Genomic DNA, 14782 nt, shown 5'->3' with positions numbered 1-14782 from the left:
TAATTCCTTAGAACAAACAGAGATAACACATGCAAATATGTAGGTATACTTAAATCTATCTATGTAGAAAAATATATATGCATATATATACATGTGTATGTATGTATGTGTGTTTATATATATTCTACCTACATATATACACATATACACACACATACATCTATGTATATAGTTTTACATAGTCTTTGGACCACTGAGGTAGCTAGGTGGCTTGGTGGATTAGAGCACTAGGTCTGGAGTCATGAAGACAATGTGTTTAAATCTGGCTTCAGACACTTACTAGCTGTATGACCATGGACAAGTCAGTTGACCTCTGTTTTCTTTAATCTACTGGAGAAAGAAATGACAAATCCCTTCAGTGTCTTTGCCAAGAAAACTCAGTGGACAGCATTGGTGTATTTTGGTCCATGAGGTCATGAAGACTTGCACATGACTGAACAACTAGAAGGGTGACATTACCGATGACAAAAGTTGCCTATTAGGGGAGGCTGCTCAGACAATTTCCTCATTTGGGAGATTGAGTGACAGGGACAGGAAATCAGTTGATTTGGGGGAGAATGAGCTAGTCTTGAGAGCCAATTAGCCAGAGTTGTCAAAGATCAGATTTATTCCAGAGAGATCATGCATTTCTCTGAGGTTAGTCTTATCAGAATATCCCGGAGGAGAAGGAAATCTCCAGGAAAGTAGAAAGTACCCTTCACGACAGAAATCTTCTCTATTTATGTATCCCAGTGGATATTTTTTGAACCTATAAGATTATTTTTTCTGGGGAGATGTTTTCCCCAAACTCACAGTATACAGATTTTTATCCATTTCCTCTACATTACTAATAATGATTTACATCTGAGAAGCAGAATAAAAAAACACCAGCAAGGACGTATGTGATCAGAAAAGGAAATGGATTCATTGTATATTGAAAACAAGAGAAAATAGATGGATAATCCAAAAGCAACATTGGTACTTCCAAGGTACCGAAAGAACCAATGGTGGACAGGATCATCTAGTGAAGGTTTATGGAAAAACATGGGTGAGGATTGCCCTGGAAGGGAAGGCATGAAGCATTTGATACCTACACTGGTAGATGCAGGACCCAAACCAACGAAAACACAAGTGTAATGAGCAAATATTAACAAACTGGAATATGCAAAGTGCTTTACTAAATGCCAGGGATGCAAAAATAAAAATCAAAGAGCCCTGGACCTGGAGTCAGGAATACCTGAGTTCAAATCTGGTCTAGCTATGTGACCCTAAGCAAGTCAGTTAACCTCTGCCTGTCACAGACTCCTCATCTATAAAATGGTGAAAATAATAATACCTGCTTCCTAGGATTGTTGGGAGGTTCAAATGAGATAATATTTGGAAAGTTCTTTTGTAAACCTTAAAGTGCTATGTAAGTAGCACCAAGTATTGTTATTATTAAACTTCCTGCCCTCAAAGAACTTCCATTCTTTCAATCCATTTAACAAAAGGTTTGTTACTGCTAAAAGATTTTTGCTACCCAAAAGGGTTAAATTAGGGAAACAAAACAGATTCTGCATGTGTATATTTTAAGATGCATGCAGAAGATGGTGACCAGATGTTTTCCATCACCACTAAGGATAAAATGAGAGTTTTAAGTATCAAAACATTGAAAATTTCAGTTAAATGTAAAAGTGGAATTTTCTGAGGGCCAGTATTGCCAAATCTTGGCTGGTCTGTATTGTCAAAGAAGGTTGTAGAATCTTTTTTTTTTTTGTGGGGATTTGAAAATGAGCATTAATTCTTGTCTGTGTGTGATAATTTGTATGATCTAAGGATAGGTAGATTAGAAGTGATTCAGGCAATCCACTGTGGCAAAAATGGTCCTAGACTAGATAGTGTAGATATGCTAGATAGAGAAAGGGCACGGGATTTAGAGAAGGAAGATTTGAATTCAAATCCTGCCTCTCAGAATGTGAGTTTCAGCAAGTGACTTAACCTCTCTGGGCCTCAAACTTCTCAGCTGCAAAATGAGGGATTGAATGAGATGAACTCAGTCTATTCAAAATCTACAGCTAGAAACAATAGATAAGGCGCTAGACCTAGAGTGAAGAAGACCCAAGTTTAAGTCCTCAGAAACTTATTGGTTGGGTGACCCTTGGCAAGTCACTTCCTTCTAGCTGCCTCAGTTTCCTCATCTGTGAAATGGTGATAATAGCATCTCCCTCCCAGGCTTGTGAGGGCGAACTACTATTAGTAGTGTTTTGCAAACCTTAAAGCATTATTAGAAAAGGCAGTTGATCCCAATGATCCCTAGAATAAAAAGACTTGGATTTCAATCTTGGCTCAATACATTATTAGCTGTGAGACTGGGCAAATCATTTCCTCTTTCCAAGCCTGATTTCACCATCCTCATTTATAAAATGGGAATGACTCCCTCATGGGGCTGTAGTAACCTCAAATGAGGTTATATTTAGGAAAGGATTTTGTAACCTTCGAACCATAAATAGGGAAGGACATTGGGATTTTATCTCAGGGCTTTTGACAATGCTTATAGTGTCTCCACTTGGAAATGAGTGAGTTTAGCAAAAAGAATTAGTTAAAACGGGAAGCTCCCAGATGGCGGCCTCACCCCTCGTGAGCTTTTTCCCTGTACAAACAGGGCTCTTTTCTGTCTCTCTCACCCATTCCATCTCACTGTGTCTAAAGATCTTTGCCATGACCTCACCCCTCCCTCCTTCCAAATTAAGGACATGTTGCAGAACACTTGCCCAAGAAGGAAATCCTTGTCGTTCTGACAGCCATAAAATGTTATGTAAATGTGCGTTATCATGATTGGCCCCTGAAGATCGCATTTTGTAAAGCCTATCTATTCCACAACTTCATGGCTCCCTTCACTATATATCTGGCTTCCTTGCTCATCCTCATTTCACCTCTACTTCTTAGAATCCTTAATTTCTTTAATATACTCAATTGAAGTACCACCTTCAGAACAAGGCCTTTCCTTTTTCCTCTGGATGACTTCCTTTAAAGTTACCTTATATTTTCTGTATGGGTTTTGTATGTGCCTCCATACAACCAAATTATTGCTCCCTCTCCCCTACCTCCCTTAAAGTTCTTGAGAGCAGGAACTGTTTGGTCTTTATCTCTGTATCCTTAGAACCTAGCATAGTGCCTGGTATATAATAGGAGCTTGACACATGCTTACTGAATGAATGAAATTATTTTTCTCAAAATCACATGGCCGAGTATGGGTCTCTCCCAAACCCTGCTGTAATTTTACAGTATATAGAGTTCAAACAAAGGTATGAAGACGTGATCAATTATGCAGCCTCCATGTGGGTAGTTTCCAAAGAAGATAGAGGCATATAGGCTGCTATACTTAAACAGTTTCCAGATCCGGCATGAGGATTGCTTGAAATGTACATCAGTGGGTAAGTCTAAGCATTCAATAAAACGTGGACAAAGTTAAAACACACGTCTAGGGTGAGATCCAAACAAAAGGACTCCATTAAAGTTTATCATGATGAAAAGTTATAACAATGTAAAGTTATAGAGAGTCATTGCTAGTGTCAAGGGGAGGATTTAAGTCCAGATTTTCCTGATTCCAAACCCAGCATTCAGTGAGTTCTCCGTTACAAAGTAAGTTAGTTGCTACAAAATAGCAGGGGCTATTTTAACTTTGCTCTTGTATCCCAGGACCTAGCACAAAGTAGATGTTAAAAGAAATATTTGTTGATTGATGGACTCCAAAGGCTACAGGATTTACTTGGGTTGTATGGCCATTTATAATTCTAAAGCCACATCTGTTTGTATTATCAAATATGATTTAGAAACTTTCTGATTTGTTAATAAAAATTTCCTTTAAGGATCACAGAATTTAGAGTTGGTTGGACCCTTGGTTATTGTTGAATCGTTTTTCAGTTGTGTGTGGGATTTTCTTGGCAAAGGTACAGCACTGGTTTGCCATTTCCTTCTCCAACTCATTTTACAGATGAGGAAACTGAGACAAACAGGGCTAAGGGACTTGTCCAGGGTCACATAGTTACTCTGGGCAGCTGTCTGAGGTGTCTGAGGTCAGATTTGAACTCTGGAAGGGGAATCTTCCTGATTTTAGGCCCAGTACTTTATCCACTGCACCACCTAATTGTCCTGAATGGGTCCTTGGAGATTACCAACCCTTTCTTTACAGAGGGGGAAACTGAGTTCAAGAGAGGGTAAAGAGCTCGTCCACGATCACACAGGTAGGGCCAGAATTCCAATGTAGGTCTATTTCACTTCAAATCCAGTGATCTTTCGTTGCTCTTTTTTAAAATTCTACATCCTGCCAGACTGATAAATGTTTGTGTCTGCCATTTTCTTGGTTACTAGGAAATGTTTTGTTATAACAATGACACATTAAAAATGTGTTCTGGGTTGGAACCTTCACAGCAACTCCAGGGATCTGACTCCCCTGAGTAAACCAGAGCTCTCTTCCTGGGAAGAAGCCAGCCACCAAGGAGTCCACCCATTGCACTGTGAATTTCAGAGAAATAATAGAAGTATCTTTGATTGTCAGCTTGGGGAGTTCCCTCACTGGCAGAGAAGTCAGCTTCTATGACTAGTTAAGTCAAATCTAAATTGATGTCTGAAAAATGAGAGTTTAATGACTTACCCAACCTCCCACATCTAGTGTAGAAGTTAAACCCAGAACTTCTTTACTCCAAGCCCAGTATCTTCTTTATTACACTGGAGAATTCATGCTATTCTGAATATCTTGTAACAGGGAGGGGAAGGCATAAGGCAGGAAAGATGGGATGGAAAAAGGGGGAAGAATGCAATATCCTTAGCTGTCAAAACATTTTCATTTTGGTATCAATGTGACATTTGGGGGGATGCAATATTTTTTTTCCTCTGATATTTTTTCTGGCTCTGCTGCAACCCAATATGGGCTGAATCTGGCAGGATAATTCAACATCAGAGTAAAAGGCAATAAGTATTCCTATCTCATAACTAAAAATAAATTATTTTTATATATGCATGTTGGATAATTAATATGTTTTTTCCCTGCCTTGACTCAATGATCACTTGTTTAGGCTTTGATAGAGAGTCAATTAGATGAGGCCTGATATTTCTTCCAATCCTGACAGTCTATGACTTTTCTGATATGCTTATCTTTGGTAGAAAAGAATCTTTTGTCACCATGAGTTTGCTACTGAGCAAGTTCAGATGGCTGGGTACGGGCCCACAGTTATAAACTACGCAGATAATTGGAAACCCGAAATTCAGTTGACTTCAATCACCCACATATTCAAATGAATTTTCTATCATTACAAATGACTTAAATAATTGATGCCAAATTATAATTTTGTTATCAATTATTCAGATTATTTTGGAGTTAGAGCCAATCTAAGTAAAACCTTTGTAAGACCAAATCCTTTCAAGACCAACTGAAACTATATTCAATTTTGGTTCATTTGGGAAAAAAATACTAAGTGTCTACCAAGGGCAAAGTATTGTGGCAGGTACTGGAGAAATTTTCTTTCTAGGTCTGGACCTCTGATTTCTATTGGTTTAGGGAATTTTCTTTAACTATGGGGCAACTTATCTGGAATTGATAGTCTTAGAAAGTTGTCTAGGGAATATTGAGAGGTTAAGTGATTTGTTCAGGGTCATACAGTTGGCCAGAGGCAATATTTAAACACAAGTTTTTCCTGTCTCTAAGGCTATCCCTCTATCTGCTATGCCATGCTGCTTCTCACTGGTAGGAATGACAAGTTTAAATTAGACATGGCTTCTGGTTTTATGGAGCTTACTCCTTGGTATGGGCAGCTAGGTGGTGCAGTGAATAGAATGCCAGGCTTGAAGTCAGGGACACTTATCTTCCTGAGTTCAAATCTGACCTAAGACAATTATTAGCTGTGTGACCCTGGGCAAGTCACTTAACCCTGTTTGCCTCAGTTTCCTCATCTGTAAAATGAGCTAGAGAAGAAAATGGCAAACCATTTCAGTATCTTTGCCATGATAATGCCAAATGGGGTCACAAAGAGTCGCACATGACTGAAATGACTAAACAAAGTTTGTCGTCATAGTTAGGAATGATGGCATTTGTAGACTGAGATTGCTGTTCTGTTGACCAGATTTTGGTCTTGCATAAAGACCAGGGCTAAGACCTTGGCTGAGCTCTGTTAACATAGTTCAGCCAACTGTTTCAGTGTTCCGGTTTTTCCTTTCATATTTCCCTGAAGACTTGGGGGTATTCACAATGTAGCTTCTGCTGTATGCTCAGGGTCTTTTCTATATGGATGATGATTACACCTGTAAAATGTGTCCCCCTGTCTGAATCTATGATCAGTGGGACTTTAAACCTGGAGATGAGTTCTGTGAGCAATAAAAAATTTCTTTGTGACAATATTGGTATTAACCTTTCTGCATGCATAGACTTCTCTCCATCCAGAGAGTACATCCAGGATGTCCATTACAACTTCCTTAGGGGAAAATTCATTGAAGTCCATCTGGATATTAACAAAAGGTTCCCAGGATAGGAGATGAGCTCCTCATATGGTCTTAATTCTAATCACTGGATTGTACTGCATGCAAACGTGGCATTGTGGACAGATTAATTTAGCTGATGGTATGAGCCCAGGGACTTCCCAGACCCTTAGGATTTCCTCCATTACCCTGTTTGGTTTGCATGCTTCACAGAATGGACAGTGGAAACTCAGGAGTGGAGAAGAGCATGGGGATGACCTTGTGGCCTTGTTTAGGGACCAAGATACCAGTGTCATCAGGAGCCAAACCAAGTTTCCTCCACATTGCCTGCATGGTCTCTCTAGGGTTTGCTTGGGCAGCCACCAGAGATATGCGGGAGGGCCAAATGTCACAGAAACAGTGAAATAGAGAATTGAAAAAAAAATGGTCAGAGGAATGTGCCTCTTGGCTGCATGGTCAGTGGTGGGCATGCCCTTGGCTGACAAAGTCAGCTGAGGATATATGAACTTGGCATTTGCAAATGGCAAGGGAGGAAGGAAGCTATACAGCTTGCAAGAGGGCATCAAGATATGCAGCATTGCAGATAGGTATTCCAGCTGCCATTGAAAAGCCTCTGAGCTTCTTCCAAAGGTGACCAAAATCAGGCACTACCCCAAAGGCATATCTACTATCTGTAAATAATGTGAGTCTATCCCTGCACAAAATGGTCAGCCTTCCCAAGAGTGACCTGGGCAGAAGAGCTGTCAGGCAGAGATTCTAAAACCAAAACAGCAGTGAGGGAGCAGACAATAAACTTGGATAGGAGGTTCCCCTTCTTATCCCTAAGGCAGGAGCCATCAATAAGTGAGATGTGGTCTGCATTATCAAGGAGAACATCCTAGAGAAGGGGCCAGGGAGAGGAGGCTTTTGACAGACAGAGAGGTAGTCATGATCCGGAAAGATGTCCTAAAGAGCTAGGGGGATCAGGAGAAGCATGGCTGGGTTGAGGACAGGGTACTGGGGAAGGGTGACTTTTTTGGTGAGAAGCAGTAGCTCAGATCTGGCTTTCTGGGAAGGATGGAAGTGGGGTGGGGTGGGGTAAAGAGTTGTTAGAGCTGGAGTAAGAGAGGTGTTGGGTGGTCTCATATTGTAAATGCTGCCAAGTATCATGGGGGAGTTGCACCATAAGGGGGTATCCAAGGACCAAAGATTAGACTTTATAGTTTGAGTAATTATAATAGTCAAAATGACTTATTTTCTCAAAGTCATTCTTATCCAGAGAAAAAACTGATAAATAGAAGTATGTATAGTATATATATGTATATACACACATAGATGTATATATATATGCACATATATGTATATATATATACATACAGACATATATATGTATATGTATGTACATATATATATACACATACACTCCCCTATTTGTGTCTAGTGGTGAGGCCACCTCTAGAGTGGGGGAGGGGAGGGAAAAAAAGTAAAAAAAGAAATTTACATGATGACTATTATATAGTAAAAGGAATAGCAAATTATGCACAATGTATTTGCAGTTTCATGTGCAATTATCTTTTTTATTATACTATCTTATGGAAATGTTTGTTTTATGCCATTAAAAAAAAGATTGGACTTTCTCTATTGGGGCTGCAGCTTCAATGTAAGGAGTCCCTGGCTACTGGGTCAAGATGGAAGACTTTAATAATCTACAGGCTGAATTCTTGAGGCAAATCCTTGTTTTTTCATGAAAAAAGAGTATGAAGGGATTGTTAGGATTGGAGAGCCCTAGGGAAGGACTAGGAGGAGGGAATTCCAGAGGTGAGTGTCTCCTTTACCTCTGGGGACTATGGGAACAGGTAATCTGGGATATCCTTTAGTGGTAAGTTTTTTCCAAGGGCTGTACAATGGTGGAGTAGTTGGGGATCCACAGTGGTGGTAGCCTTCCCACAAGGGGCCCACAATTCTTTCTTATTTTGGGGTAGCTATAAATTCGCAATGACTTGGACTAGATCTGATGACAGGCATCACTGACCCTTTGAAATAGTAAAGCCTAGCAGCGGTGGGGAACCTGCGGCCTCAAGGCCACATGTGGCCCTCTAGGTCCTCAGGTATGATCCTTTGAATGAATCCAAACTTCACAGAACAAATCTCCCTAAGAAAAGGATTTGTTCTGTAAAACTTGGACTCAGTCAAAAGACTGCACCCAAGGATCCAGAAGGCCACATGTGGCCTCCAGGTCATAGGTTCCCCACCCATGGTAGGTAAATAAATTGAGGAATCGGCTTCCTGGAACTTTTTGAAACTTGCCTTCTATCCCAGATCTGTAAAGAAATTGACAGGGCTATAGCCTGTCTTTCTGAATTTTGGAGCTTTTGGAATCAAACATCAGGGATCCCAATAATGAAATTTTAATTTGTTCAGCAGAGAGGAGACCCAAATTAGGTGGCTAGCTCCCCTGAGCCTCTAGAGGTTACATGTTAGACAGGCTTCAAGCTTAGGATCAAGAAAGCCAAGGGAATTAAGCTTGATTGACCCTAACAGAGAAGTCCTTTCAAATAAGGCACACGATCTTTATGTGGAAGCAAGGCATGCTGACTGGTAGATCTGGAAGGTCTCTGAGGACAGCACCTGCTGTGAGTCCTGCACATTGTAGGTTAAGCAATAAACCAATATGATCTTTGGCCATGCAGGGCGAGAGAGGCAATGTTCATAACTTTCCCACACAATACCAATATGTCAATGAACTCCTTCCTTCAGCAATAATATTGATGATGCCCAAGGTCACACAGCTAGTGTCTGAACTCAGGTCTTCTTAATTTCAGGCCTTGTACTCTATGCTTAGTGCCATCCAGCAGCCCCATAAGCATTAATCTACTAAAATTCCTAGATGTTTAGAATTTCTAGATTTTATTTTTCCCTACATGAAATGCTTCCTAGCGATTTCTCCCCCATCCTGTTCTTGTACCATTGCTTTAAACACACACACACATACACACACACACACACACACACACACACACACACACACACACACACACACCTGATTTAGTAGGAGGTCATCATTACAAAATTTCAGTTCTTAGACCAAGAGCAGGTTTGAGCACACTTTTCTAGCCTGCTGAGATATTTGGACTTTTGATTACATTTTCTAACATATTAGTTATTCCTCCTAGCTTAGTGTATCTGTAGATCTGAAAGCAAATCACCTATGTCATCATTTAAACAAGTAACTAAAATGTTGAATAGAATGGGGTAAAAGAAAAAACTCATGCAGAAATTTTCATCTAGGTGGATAGAAATCCACTAAATACCACTTCTTGCAGCTAGTTAAAAACCAAGGCTTCCCTGTCCTCCAACTCTACCTTATGGGTAATGATACTTGAATTCTATTTTTAAAAATTAAACAACTTCTTTAAAACTGCATTCTATTAAAATGGTGATATGTTGGAAATGATAACACTTAAGGTTCTGTTTGTCGTTTACATAGCAGTGTGAATTAATTTATGAAATCTTTTCTGAGAGTAAGTCTTGACATAAGTTGGGGGAAAGTGGAATGATCTGGGAGAGGGCACCAGCCACTTGTAGAATATTGGAGGGCAAAAGAGAGCAGTTATTTATTCAAGGATACAAAATTTGCAAACTTTGTAGAAGGATCAAAACAGTTAAAAAAAAGACCCAGTGATACAGAATGATTGACAGGGTGATTTAACTCAATAGAATAACATGGATGGCCAGTGAAAGTTGTGATATTAGTTGAGAGTATTATTTTTTTTGAACTTCACTCTTAAAATGAGACATTGGCCTTTTGTACTTGGAAGGAGATTTGAAGTATTTCTTGATTCTGAGGCATCTTTGAAAATACCAGTGGGAAAAATCATGTAATTTTGCTATATGCTAGGAGTTTCTTATGTCTAGAAGAGTTTGCATTTTTTTTTTAATGTGTTGGGTTGTGCTGCTCTAATCTGTAGCTTTTTCAAAGGAATGTCCGTGTTTATCTTCAACAGGTAATCCAAGGAACTACAATTTTGTTACCTCAGTGGGACAAATGTGTAAACTTCATTGAAAGTGCCCTTCCTTATGTTGCTGGAAAAATGTTTGTGGATGTTCACTTCCAAGAAGATAAGAAGGAAATGGTAAGTCTAGCGCTCTTGTGGAAGCATATTGAGAACCTTTTTTTTTTTTTAAAGCTTCTTTTGAAATATTAAATAATATTTCCTCTGGTCTAAAAATGCTGTTTATATACTTTCCCTTCAGAATCTGCTTAGGTCAAGGACAAAAGACCTTTCTTAGGGAAATAGATTAAGAATGGTAACCAAAATTTAGAACAAAGAATAACTCTGAGAATATTGCCTTGTCTATACCAGAAGTAATTGGACTATTGACCCATCTTAAGAACAATTTCCTCTTCTTAATTCCCTGAGGTGAATTTGCCAAAAGAAGTGCCCTAGATTTGATTCAAAGGAAAGTAAACACTCTTTTCTCTTATTCAGATGAGAGGCACTTTCTTCTGGTCTGAAGAGTTTCTCCTTACGGGTCTCTCAGAGGAGTCCCATTGATTCCTTGTAGGGAATGGTCCCAGAGAAATAGGAGGGCGATTCTGTTACTCAGAATTCTTTGATTCTCACCTCAAAACTGTATTTTAACATATTATGATATTTCTTTGTTCAAGATTGCTATAAATGTTTACTTCAAGTCATCTTGGGGGAGAGAAGGTGTTAGAGAACATGAGGAAATCTTTCCATTTTGGATGTTGCTCTGTTTTTCTAATGCAGAAATACCTCGGGTATTATATCAATCTTAAACTAAATAAAGTTGTTTCTAGCATACTTGTATCTAAAACTTAGAGCACAATATTAATATTATTTTTTTGGTACCTCTTCTATCAATTTGAAATTTTTGGTCAATTTTTTCCTCCAAACTGTTACAGTATTTAAATCAGGTGACAGTTTCAATTTAAAGAAGAAACTTATCCACTATATAAAATGCATGGAAAACAAGTAACATAACTAGAATTGGGTTAAAATTAGATGGGATAAAAAGAAACATTAAATCATATTTCACTGAGCCAAGTTTTGATTCCTGAGATTCTTACATGTGGAATCCAAGAATTAGATAAGAAGTGAAAAAGATATGACTAATTTATAATCCATCATTTTCATTTACAAAATCATAGAATTTCAGAGATAAAAGAAACCTTAAAATCCTCTAATCCAATCTCCTCAATTTAGAAATAAAGAGACTGAGACCTAGAGAGATAAAGGGATTTGTCTACAGCTAGTTGTTGGCACTGCTAAGACTAGAATTTAGAGATTTGCTGATTCCTGTATGAAATCCAAGTTGAACAGAAACGCTCTAGTATCTAGTAAAGAAGCATTGTAGCCTCATGGAATCACAGAATTTGAGAGTGGCAAGGAAACTCAGTAGCCATGTGGTCTAACACCCCAAAGGAAGTCCTACTAATACAAACTCATTAGGTGATTATACAGCCTTTACTTGAAGACCTTCAAGAGAGTGTCATCCACCACCTTTCAAGACAGTCCAGTCTATTTCTGGATGGCTAATTTTTTAGGAAGCCTAAATTGAACTATTTCAGTTACCATCAATTGGAAGTCAAGACATCACCCTCATGATGTCATTGGTCCTCTTCGAGAACAAAGGATGAACAATATTGCCACTGGTTCTATCCTCTGGGGTATCCTTCCTTTAAATATATGAAATTGACTATTATGTGTCTCCTCCCATTCTGCCTGTCCTTATCAGCATGCCCTTCCTTCAGCTTAATTTCTTCAGCTGATCCTCACATCCTCAAGACCTTTCATCATTCTGATAATCTTCTGGGCCACTCTACAGGTTGTCAGTGTCTTTAAACAATGGGGCCTTGAAAAAATACTCTAAATGAGGTCTGACAAAGGCAGAGTACATTAATGTTATTCTTGGAAATTATATCTCTCTTAAGGCAGTCCATGGTTGCATTAACTTTTTTTCTAGTCACACTATACTACTGACTCATAGTGAACTTGGAGTTCATTAAGCCCCACTTTTCAGAACTACTACCTGTCTATATTCCTTTTCAATCTTGTACTTCTGAAGTTGAGTTCTTGCACCTAATTATTATGACTTTACATTTATTCCTGTGTTACTGATATGGCAAACTAAATCTACCATAACTTGAATCCAGACTTTCGGCATTTTTGTTTTTGCTTTTGTGACGTATTAGGTATTTCAAGTGATCTTAAGTAAAATGCTCAGAACCTATTAGTTCGGGACAATGTGTAAAAATAAGAACTGTTCTTTGGGAATCCATCTTTTTAATTTGGAGTTTTTTTAATCTTTTTTTTTGCTATTTGGACAAAGGAGTGATTTGTTTTGGTTCCACCTTTGTGGACATGTTCCTAGGATCAAATTTTTTCTGTCCTTTTTCATTCAGAATGGTTGATACACTCATGAGTGGCAATTCAAATAAACAAGCAAATTGTAGCAAAGGGATATTCACAGTGTCCGCATCAACCATGAATATCCCAGTGCAATTTTGAATCCAAAATACAATAGACTCTCCATATGGAACACAGAGCCAAAACATTTATTCAGACACCAGAAAGCCAAATCCATCATAGTAACAAAAATATATACACAGTAACAGTGAAGAGGACAACACCTTCCCCAAGCCTTCCCCATGCTAGGGCTTTCCCACAAACACTCACATGCCTAGCTGTTAGCCTCCTCTCTCTCCCTCAGTTCTGAGGACTCTCACCAATTTCCTCTTAGCTCTGCTCTAACTCCACCTCTTCCTATCCCACCCTTTCTCCTCCACCCCTTCTTGTTCCATGTGAGTTAGGCTCATGTGACTCAGGCTTCCTTGTGGCTTAAGCAGGTCACATGGGTCTATTAATGGATTGGAAAGACCTCATTAAGAAGCAAAATTACATTAACAATAAACAAGAATCCATTAGCAATACACAAATATATAATTTTTACCTGCTGAAAAGAAAGAAAAAGAAATAAAAGCCTTTTCATTGAAAAGATGGCTAGGAATCTCATTATGGTCTGAATGCTCAAAGTTAGGAGCCCATTGAATTAAAAGCAAAAAAATTATAAAGTCTTTATTAAACCTTCATGAGTCACAAATACTTGGGAGTCTGAGGAAGAATGGAGTGTGCTGAAACATTACAAATTATTATAAAATAGACAAAATGTTCTTTTTACTATGTTTTAAATATACTTTCTGCATCCTGTTCTCTTTACTATGCATCATGATCTATGTTTAAAACCAAAGATTTCTCCCTTAAAAGTTATCAATATGACAAATAGTTCATCTCTATTTTGAGTATGTCAAAATGGCGTTTTGACAAAATACCTATTAGTGAGCAGAAATATTTATTAAATTGTATTCCAAAATATAGCATTATTTTTTATAATATTTCAATAGCTGATAAATATTTCTATTTGTCATTTTTCAGTTGTATGAGTTGCATTTGACTCTTCATGACCCCATTTGGAGGTTATCTTTATCCTATTTGGGTAAAGACACTGGAATGGTTTGTCATTTCCTTAACAAATACTATTTAATCACTTAATTTATTGTTGTTGTTGAGTCATGTGTAACTCTTTACTGGAGTGGTTTGCCATTTCTGCCTCCATTTCATTTTACAGATGGGGAAACTGAGGCATTTTGGTGGGTTAACTGACTTGCCTATAGTCACACAACTAGTAAGTGTCTGAGTTAGGTTTGAGTTCAGAAAGTTGAGTCTTCCCCACTCCAAGCCTTGCACTCTATCTACTGTGCCACCTGGCTGCCCCCAAAACTACAGACTTTAGAAAATAGTAAATAGGGGGAGAACATATTGGTGTATAATTCTTGGAGTGGTGGCATCATGAATTCCTGATAGGAGCAATGGAAGAAACTAAGGAACATTAAGACTATTAAAAAATATACTTTACTGGTTCAGTGTCCGCTCTGATAATTAGCTATGTGATCTTTAAGTAAATTACTTAACTCCTTGTGCTTCATGATATCCCCTGAAGTTTAAATAGCTTCTAGATATAGATAGGTTGCAATCTGCCCTAGTGAAAGGATTTTCTGCACTAGGAGTCTCCTTTGAAGAAAAAAATCACAATTCCTTTCTATGTTTATGGATCTTTGGCAGTAAGAATTAAATATTTAAGATATTAATTATTAAAGATGTTTTTCTTAGTTACATGAAAATTTCTTCTGTGTCTCTGACACATGTCAAGATTAGACAGTGTCAGTTGACAGGTGGTGCAATATATAAGAGTGCTCGGTTTTTAGTTTGGAAGACCTGAATTAAAATTCCACTTCAGATACTGACTAGTTTTGTGGCCCTGGAGGAAATCACATAATCTCTCTCAGCCTCTG

General features: G+C 38.3%; 1 protein-coding gene across 2 annotated transcripts in view; it reads left to right on the top strand.

Annotated features, from left to right (window-relative positions):
• PHEX (phosphate regulating endopeptidase X-linked) overlaps window positions 1–14782 on the top strand; it is a 276100-nt gene that overhangs the window by 98033 nt on the left and 163285 nt on the right. For both annotated transcript variants that reach the window (XM_072615274.1, XM_072615275.1), the window contains one exon: window positions 10413–10541. In XM_072615274.1, coding sequence (XP_072471375.1) covers window positions 10413–10541 — 129 coding nt within the window. The remainder of the gene's footprint in view (window positions 1–10412; window positions 10542–14782) is intronic.

This window comes from Notamacropus eugenii, chromosome 5 (assembly GCF_028372415.1).
Source record: "Notamacropus eugenii isolate mMacEug1 chromosome 5, mMacEug1.pri_v2, whole genome shotgun sequence".
Lineage (NCBI taxonomy): Eukaryota > Metazoa > Chordata > Mammalia > Diprotodontia > Macropodidae > Notamacropus > Notamacropus eugenii.
Note: the sequence above shows the minus strand (reverse complement) of the source record. Positions and strands in the feature narration are given on the sequence as shown.